The sequence below is a fragment of the Sinocyclocheilus grahami genome, unplaced genomic scaffold, assembly GCF_001515645.1.
Source record: "Sinocyclocheilus grahami isolate Dianchi unplaced genomic scaffold, SAMN03320097.WGS_v1.1 scaffold3.1, whole genome shotgun sequence".
NCBI lineage: Eukaryota > Metazoa > Chordata > Actinopteri > Cypriniformes > Cyprinidae > Sinocyclocheilus > Sinocyclocheilus grahami.
In genome coordinates this window covers 2508427-2518224 of record NW_015505182.1, presented here as the reverse complement: position 1 = coordinate 2518224, position 9798 = coordinate 2508427, and the positions used below count along the sequence as shown (strand labels likewise).

The window sequence follows — 9798 nt, the reverse complement described above, 5'->3', positions numbered from 1 at the left end:
TTCTCCACACTTTTTGAGAACTAAGTGGATGCATAGAGAGAGAAAGAGACCGAATGAAGGCAGAAGCAGAGTAAGATCTCACCATCGTCTCGCTAATGGAAATGGTCACTGCTGGAAAGCGCTGTGATGGTGTTGAGAAAAATGGACCAGGGTTTCCTTTCAAGAGGATCTCTCTGATCCGCTTCTTTTGTAACCTTCCTTTGAATTCATATATACTATATATATGAGGGACTATGGTAAAATTTCTGCCAAAAATCTAACCTGCTGAGTAGACTAGTTCAAACCAGCCTAGGGTGTTTTTATTTGTTTTTTTTGGTCTCCCAGCCTGGCCAAACTGGTGTTCTGCTGGTTTATGTGTCCAAAACCCTTTGAAAACGTCAAAATATGCCTGACCATTAACTAGTCCATAGAAAAAGTTGGCTTCATGTATGTGTTGGACTTTAATGGGCATTAAACATCAATTAAAGAGGCCATAATGTAATATTTTTTTTCACCCAAGTTATGTTTGTCTACTGGCATCAAAAACAGCTGTGATCTAGTCTTTACCTATAAATTCAGAGTCTTTTAAATAAACTATCTTTTTTACATTTACAGGTGTCTAAAAGGGTATACTGTACCTTTAAGACACCAACATGTATATGTACCTCTTTTTTGATCGGCTAACCTCTGCGAATTTTAGAATCACAGTTCTCTTGTACTTTATAATGGCTACTTTACTAAAAAAAGAGTGCATAGATTGAGGATGCTTGCATCAGAAAATGCTAAGACAATATTGTGTATCCAGCATACTTGAAATCTCCAGCATTCAATGTACTTCACTCGTCTTTCAATGAGACATTGTGAGGAGAGGGGGAGAATGTTAACGAAAAGGCATTTGATTACAGTCTAAAATGAGCAGCTGTTGAGAGCTCTTCCAGCCGAGCGAGTGACAGGAACACTTTGATAGAACTTGCGCATCTTTCTTAGATTTTGTGCAGCACAATGTGTAGAATCTGTGAGTTGGGTGGGACTTTGCTGGAAAAAGTTAATCGCTAAAAGAGGTCACAAAAATATAGTAGTTTACTATAGTGCATTCAAGTCCTCCTGGGGAGTTTGTATTTACAAGTTGGGATGTGGAAATTATGAATTATTTGACAGATCAGATAAATATGGATATTTTTGTCTAACTGCTTTTTTAAAAAAGTAGCTCTACTGAACGTGAATTATTTAGGTTGTAGCTAGGTAGGCCAGTTTTGAAGTAGCTTCCTCAAAACAGCTGGAAAACGAACTACACAGTACAAATGCAAGCAGGATATTTCAGTTGGCCCTGAAGCAACCTTCATATCAACAACAGATCTGCTGTCAGAATTACAACAGCATGACAACAACTTCAAAACAAATCACCACTTGGAAGGTTACGCCCATTAGTCATTTAAAGGCATTCAGGATCCTGGTTTACTAGATCTTACTCTGCTTCAATTTCACGTCAAACAAGTCAAAATGATGTACTATCAAAGAACCAGCGTTATGTCATGCAGCAGCATTGGCAAAAAACTATAATGGTTCCTGCAGGTGTAATGACGCTAACAAGAAAAACTTGTGGACATGTGGGAGAAAACAAGGTACCGTCACATTGTTGGCCAACAGCAAAGTCCCCCTGACAGGATTTTAATAATAGCTCTCACAGACTGAAACTCTGCACTCCAGGTCTCATCCAGGTGCCACTTTTCAAGGGTGATGGACTGTCTTTAGAAAGCTGATGTGTGAGAGCTGGCATCAAGCCCATTTAGAAGGCCCAGCTGTTCCAATCACCCAGGATCACACCCTATAAACACAGATGTCAGTTCACAGGAGAGAAGGCTAAACATAAACTAAACAGACTTCTGTCACTGCAATATTTGATCACAATATATTTAACAATAACACACAAGACAAATAAATATAAACAAAAATAAACACAAATTTAAAATGATCAAGGGGTTCTAGATTATGGAATCAATTACCAATTTATTAACTGAAAAATGTAAATAAATAAAAAATCACTAAAATGAGCTAATATTTGTTCAAATTTGCTAAACATTTGTTGAATATTGAATTTTGTTCAACAAAAATGACTTTAAATACATCTATATTTCATCTTTTCAATTTCATTCCATCATTTTGAAAAGCTTTATATACAGTATACTACTGTTAAAGGTTTGAGGTCAGAATGATTTTTTTAAAGAAATTAATACTTTTATTCAGCAAGGATGAGTTAAATTGATCAAGTGACAGTAACGACATTTATAATGTTAAAAAAATATTTCTATTTCAAATAAATGCTATTAAACCCATTTTAAACCATTCATCAAATAATCCTGAAAAATGCATCATGGTTTCCACAAAAATATTAAGCAGCACAACTGTTAATCAGTATGTTAGAATGATTTCTGAAGGATCATGTGACACTGAAGACTGGAGTAACGGCTGCTGAAAACTCAGCATTGCCTTCACAGGAATAAATTCTATTTTAAAATATATTAAAATACATGGCTAATTGATTTCTTTATTTTGAAGTGACGGACTTTGTCCTCCACACTAAATTTAGCACACAAAAAGCTCAAGAAATGTCTTTTAAAATGACTGACAGCACTTTAATGAATAGGCGCATTTCAGAATGCAATTGAAAATGTATTCAGTCTCAAAAATATTTCCCTACCAATGCGTTTACCTCAAACAAAAGATTGAATGCACACAATAACTTTTGCACCTGCTCCCCTCAGACAAATCTGCAGACTAGCCTTGTATAGTAACAGGGTGCCCGCTGCCTTAGCCTAACTAGAAAAGTGCGATCTAATAACACAGTCTAATCTCATTTCCATCTATATTGAATTGCTGTTACGATATCCACAGCTCAATGGGTGTTAGCCATTATACCAGTGGATGAGCTGATCCAGCCTGCAGAGAGTAACATGGGGAAAAGAGTGACCTTCCTTAACGGTGTCATCTCGTTCTATGTGGGAAATGGATGGTGGTCAGGTGTTAAATTGGCCAAGAGCGAAGATCTCCCACCTCAGTTCGTCTGGAGAGTGGGCGGTGCACTTTTGGCCGAGTTAACATCTCGCTACAATTTTTGCCTTGCATCTCCTCCTGATATTGTGAACCAGAGAGTAAGATTCTGAACCACAGAAGGGTGGATTTCTAATATTAAAAGAATAGTTCACCCCCAAAAATTTATATTTTGTTTAGACTCACCCTGATGTCATTCCACCCCACTATCATTTTCTTTACTCTGTGAAAAACAAAATATCTGAGTTTTCCATACAAAGAAAGTGGATTTACAGTGCCAAGCTCTAAAACTGACAAAAAGCACTATAAAATTACTGTAAAAATACTCTATTTCAAGTCTTTTGAATATGACAGATGTGAGGAACAGCCCAACATTTAAGTCTCTTAGGTTCAATGATAATTTTTCCTTCTGTGGTAGCTATCAAATTTCATTTGCAGTTGCATTTTTTCAACCTTGCCACTTTGTGACTGGTCACGTGACAGAGAATTGGTCAAATGTGTTTAAAGACTACATCAGTTTAACACAAAGGCTATTATATGGCTTCAAAAGACTTGTACATGTGTTTCTAGACTGATTTTGTTTTTTGTCCTTATTGGGGCATGGCAGTAAAGGCAAACAAAGTAGTGTGTCCGAATTCACAGTATTCATAAAACAGTATGCCAACAGTGCCGGGATGACGCCCAGATTACATCCACACTACACACATTTTTACTATCTAGAACACAGTTTTGTAATTGTTACCAAGTAATTACTTAATCAAAAGAATCACCTATTTAGAGAGTATGCGATTTTGGATGCAGTCCTTATCTGCCATGAGCCACACAGAAATATAGATCTGCCCCAAAATCACGCAATTGGCTCATGCTATTTTGCTATTTACGGGTGGTTGGGATGCTCAAAGGAACAGAGCAATGTTTTTACTTTATTCTGTGTTCTTAGAGCAATTTAGTGCAGTAAGGTCTGGAGGTTCACTAGCACAGCAAATCTTTATGGACAAGGTCGGAGGAATTCGTTTCTACAAATTTCACACAATGTCGCTACATAACAGAGTAATGACATTACCCCTGCAACCTGAGGATAAGTGCCTACCACAAAACTCCTAACTTGCTCCTTAAGAAGACAACCCTCTAAATACCAGCCTTGAGCTTGAAATAAAATGAAATAAAAGAGATTATTATGGGATCTTTTTCTGCAGAACAAAAAAGGAGATACTTTAGAAAATGTTCATGCGGCTCTATTTTACACAAGTAGATAGAAACCAGTTGTTTGTGATGGAAAAATATGAGCTGTAAAGGAAAGTTATATTCAATGCTTTGGTGTTCATCTGCAAAATTTTTGTGTTCCCACAGGAAAAATTGTATATCCGCTTGAAAAACTTTTGCATTCCCAGAGAAACAATATGTTTACTTACAAAACTTTTGAAGAAACTTTACACTTCTTTTGGACACCTTAAAAAACTTTGCACTTACTTGCAAAACATTCCCCCAAGAAACTTTACATTCACTTGCATTAGCACTGAAATACAGTATAGTTTTTTTTCCCTCCCACTTCATATTATTTCCACATATTATCATATTATTACATAGTATTGTGAGTGATCACAAAATAATTGATATGTCATTTTTTCTTCCCATCTCATATTTCTTCCTATCATGTCCTAAATACTAATGTTCCACAAGAAAAAAAAAAGGTCAAACAGATTTGAAAAAACATGAGGGTAAATAAATGATGATTGAATTTTCATTTTTGGGTGAATCATACCTTTAAATAAAAGCTTATAATGCCAATAGTGACAAATTCAGCGGTAAATCTGTGTGGAGTAATGAACTCCTCGAGTAAAAATAGTAGACTGTTCTACACTTGATGTCCAAAAAAAAAAAACACAAAACAAAATCAAAATCTGAGAATCTAGATTTCAAACTATAATTTAGAATCTGAACAAAAAAAGAAACCAGTGTCATAATCTCCTACTTATTCTCTAGATGACAGGACCCATTTTGTTAAATTGAGGCAGACAATATCACATCTTTAGAACTGTCACTGGTAACCAAATGCAGTGTCTCTCAAATTCTCCAATGAAGAGTTTAATTTCCTAATAGAGAGAGCCCCGGCCTCAGCCTGAAGACATTTCAAAAGCCTGCCAGGTGTAATATGATAGAAAGCACTCAGCCTGACAGTGGTCCACCTGCTGATGCACACAAATGAGAATTCCTGCGTGCTACTAAAACCAACTGGTCACAAAAGCAGGTCTTAAGAGCAACTTCCATTTAATGGCACAGAATAATTTAATGTGTGATAGCAGAGCAGGTCGATGCAATAAGGAATCTGTAATGCATAATGCCATAATTTAATTTCGAATAAATCTAATATAGTGTTGCAGCTGACGCAAATTCCTCAATAAAATCAACTCTTGGCATATGATCTATTTTTCTTGTGTGGATCTCAAACTGGGGATTTCTAGAGGAATGTATTAGTACAGTACCCCTTAGATTTGTTTTTTAAATTTGAAATTGAGAAGAAATCAATTCCCTTCCAATGCTCAACTTGTGGGCATCAATTAAAAAGGTTTACCCAACAATGAAAATTCTGTCATTCCAAACCCGTATCATTGTTTTTCTTTTGTGGAACACAAAATGAGAAATGTTCTTTTCCATATAATAAAACTGAATGGATTTGGAATGAGTGTGAGCAAATGCTGACAATTTATTTTGGGGTAAACTATTCCTTTGAAAATTTTATGTGCAAACAAGCATTGCATACCCTTAAGAAAGGATGAAAAAGTTGAAAATATTACCCAATTTCAAAATTTCACTCCAAAACTATCACAAAAAAATGCAACATACAAGTTTAAATAGTTCAAATCGATGAACTACGAAAACTATCCTGAGTCAATCTCGGTCCAAACCACCAAACCATTAGATCCCTGACCAGAACATTTTATATTAGTTCTAAATGTTTGCATTAGATAAATGAACAGTGTGTCTGACACACTTGACAAGGTCCAAGATTAGGAGAGTTTAAATGGCACTGAACGTGGCCCCCAATGACACAGATTTGCTCATCATGAGCGGTGCATGTGAGGGTCCCGCACCCTCTACAGCCTCTTCACCAATCAAACCCTGTCTGTGCAGATTCAGGATGGAGTCAGCAATGATGCGGGCGGTTTTCTTCTGGTAGCCCCCTGACGTCACCATAAGGATGGGGATTCCTCGTCGCCGGGCTGCCCTGAAGATGATCTCATCTCTCTTTATGATACCCTGAAAGACGGGAGAGAATATTTTAGTATTATTTAGTGTTAAACATGGCTTCATATGTAATGTAATGAGTCATTTTTAGCTAAATATCAATCTGAAATTAGTTTAAAAAATGTCACATGTGAGAAGTTTCAAATTAATTGGTTCAAATAGCTAAGCTAATGTATTTGGTGTCTTTCTTTAGAGTTAAGTAAAATAAGGTTTACTGGTCTATTTTCCAACTTGAGCATAAAAAAGGTTTTTGCTTAAAACAAGAAAAAAAGTCAAAAATTATCTGAAAACAAGTCTTAATGTGTAATGCACTTTTTTCTTAAGTTAATATTGTTTCACATATTATTTAAATTTAGGTAACACTTTTGTATAGGGACCAATTCTCACTATTAACTAGTTGCTTATTAGCATGCCTATTAATAACATATTGGCTGTTTATAAATACAGTACTTATAAAGCACATATTCTGCATGACCATATTCTACATCCTTAATCCTACCCAATACCCAAACTTAACAACTACCTTACTAACTAGTAATAAGCAGCAAATTAGTAGTTTATAGAGGAAAAAGTTGTAGTTAATGCTTTGTTAATAGCAAGAATTGGACTCGCTATTATAGCAAGATGCTATGATTAAGAAAATGCTTTTTGTAGAGTATAAAATTTCACATAAACATTTAATAATGAAAATTCAATAATGTGCAAGTGAAATACAAAAAGTACATAAACTCGCTGATAGCATTTGATTTATGAGGCATAATAGGTCAAAATGGCATAGGGTAACCTCATGTGCAGGCATATCAAACACTGTCACCATTAATACACTATATGATATATGATTTTAATAAAAAGTCTTTCTTCTAATCTCCCTCCAAATCTTCAAAATGAAGACGTTTTTAGGCACTACTGCCCATTTATCCTGAATAATTGATACAGAAGTTTATTGACCAGGCTAGAAAACCCTGCCGAGTTGAAGCAGTGTGTCTCAGATCTGATATGGTGGACTGAAAGAAAGAATGAGTGACAGCTGTACCTGTGGGGATATAGCCAGCCCTCCAAGAGGGTCTCCATCAAGAATGTCCGTGCCTGCATTGTATATGATGATGTCAGGCCGTATTTCATTCAGCGCCCCTTCTGAATGGAGCTCTACTTTCTGTAGATATTCCATGTCTTCTGTGCCCCATTCCAGTTCCACTTTTCGTTTAATCGCCCCTGAAGTCAAAAATGAAGACCAAATTAGGCTTTCATCACCTTAACTGCAGACGAAGACAAAGGGAGGTAAAATGTCAGCAAACAGAACAGATAACAGCAATTCAGAGCAGATACACTCAAATACTGGACAAAGAAACCTATTAAAATAACCTATTAAAAGGGTTAGTTCACCCAAAAATGCACATCCTGTTCCAAAAGACATATGACTTTTTATTTTCCTGTATGACTTTCTGCTCTCTTCAATACAATGAAAGTAAATGGGGACCAGGTTAGGCCAAATGTCTTTTGTGCTATATTCTAAGTCTAAAACCATATAATAGCTTTTTTAAATATAAGTCATTAGTCAATTAAAACTGCTTGATATAATCGGTTACCATTCACTTTCACTGTATGTAAAAGAGCAGCCACGACAGTCTGCAATAAATATTTACTTTTGTGTTCCACACAAGAAATACCCACAAACTATTTAAAAGATACAGGTATGAGGGTGAGTAAATTACAGATTTTTTTAAGTTGCACCCGTTTTGAAAAAAATCTGGGGGGAATGCCACTAAGGATTTTTCCGGCTTTCTTTTCTCACCAAATTTCCTGTGGATGTAGCTGAAAAGAATTAACTATTTACTTTAAAAAGGTAAAAACTCATGCAAGATGTTCTTTCGTTTATTTAAGCCTGGTTTAAAGGCAGAGTCAGAAAACAGTGGTACGTTCTCTTTTGAATATACTGAGAAGTCACAGAGGGAAAATGGTTTATATATATATATATATATATATATATATATATACGCGAGTGTCCCGTATCTTCCTTTTCTGAAATTGGCAACCCTAAGAGATAGCCATGCATGCCCATGCCACGATATCACCTCCACCATGCTTTACAGATGAGGTTGTATGCTTAGGATCATTTGCAGTTCCCTTTTTTCTCCACACTTTTGCTTTCTCGATTGCTTATAAAGGTTAATCTTTTTCTCATCTGTCCATAAAACTTAGTTCCAAAACTCTACTCACCTTCTTTTTTGATCTTGCCTTTCTATTTTTAGTGCTGGTCAGAGGTTTGCATCTTGCTGTGTAGCCTCTGTAATTCTGTCAAAGTCTCCTGCAGACAGTAGATTGCCAGAGCATCACTCCAGCTTTCTGGAGGTTGTTGGTGATTTTAAAGACATAGTTTAGGGTTCTTTTTCACAGCTTCTATGATTTGTCTGTCATCAACTCTTGATGCTTTTCTGGTTACCATTGACTTCTATGCTATAATGTACAAAAATATGTTCTCTCATGTTCTCGAAAGAGAGTCCCAGGTTTTGAACAATGTCAAAATGGGGGGGGGTATTATCTTTGCTTAAAAAATGTTTGCATTTTGTGGTAAAAAGATTTGATTTATTGTGATAAACCTTTATAGGCTAATATTTTTTTTCCCTCCCACTTCATATTATTTCCACATATTATCATATTATTACATAGTATTGTGAGTGATCACAAAATAATTGATATGTCATTTTTTCTTCCCATCTCATATTTCTTCCTATCATGTCCTAAATACTAATGTTCCACAAGAAAAAAAAAAGGTCAAACAGATTTGAAAAAACATGAGGGTAAATAAATGATGATTGAATTTTCATTTTTGGGTGAATCATACCTTTAAATAAAAGCTTATAATGCCAATAGTGACAAATTCAGCGGTAAATCTGTGTGGAGTAATGAACTCCTCGAGTAAAAATAGTAGACTGTTCTACACTTGATGTCAAAAAAAAAAAACACAAAACAAAATCAAAATCTGAGAATCTAGATTTCAAACTATAATTTAGAATCTGAACAAAAAAAGAAACCAGTGTCATAATCTCCTACTTATTCTCTAGATGACAGGACCCATTTTGTTAAATTGAGGCAGACAATATCACATCTTTAGAACTGTCACTGGTAACCAAATGCAGTGTCTCTCAAATTCTCCAATGAAGAGTTTAATTTCCTAATAGAGAGAGCCCCGGCCTCAGCCTGAAGACATTTCAAAAGCCTGCCAGGTGTAATATGATAGAAAGCACTCAGCCTGACAGTGGTCCACCTGCTGATGCACACAAATGAGAATTCCTACGTGCTACTAAAACCAACTGGTCACAAAAGCAGGTCTTAAGAGCAACTTAATTTAATGTGTGATAGCAGAGCAGGTCGATGCAATAAGGAATCTGTAATGCATAATGCCATAATTTAATTTCGAATAAATCTAATATAGTGTTGCAGCTGACGCAAATTCCTCAATAAAATCAACTCTTGGCATATGATCTATTTTTCTTGTGTGGATCTCAAACTGGGGATTTCTAGAGG

At 35.7% G+C, this 9798-nt stretch overlaps 1 protein-coding gene across 1 annotated transcript; it reads right to left on the bottom strand.

The window, feature by feature from the left end:
* Positions 1-4749: 4749 nt before the first annotated feature.
* LOC107567411 (histone deacetylase 11-like) lies at positions 4750-9747 on the bottom strand. Its single transcript, XM_016253120.1, has 3 exons — positions 9743-9747; positions 7307-7485; positions 4750-6285 (listed from the first exon to the last, which is right to left on the bottom strand). The coding sequence occupies exons 2-3, from the start codon at positions 7439-7441 to the stop codon at positions 6046-6048; spliced, it is 375 nt and encodes a 124-aa protein (XP_016108606.1). The 5' UTR covers positions 7442-7485; positions 9743-9747; the 3' UTR covers positions 4750-6045.
* Between the last annotated feature and the right edge of the window lie 51 nt (positions 9748-9798).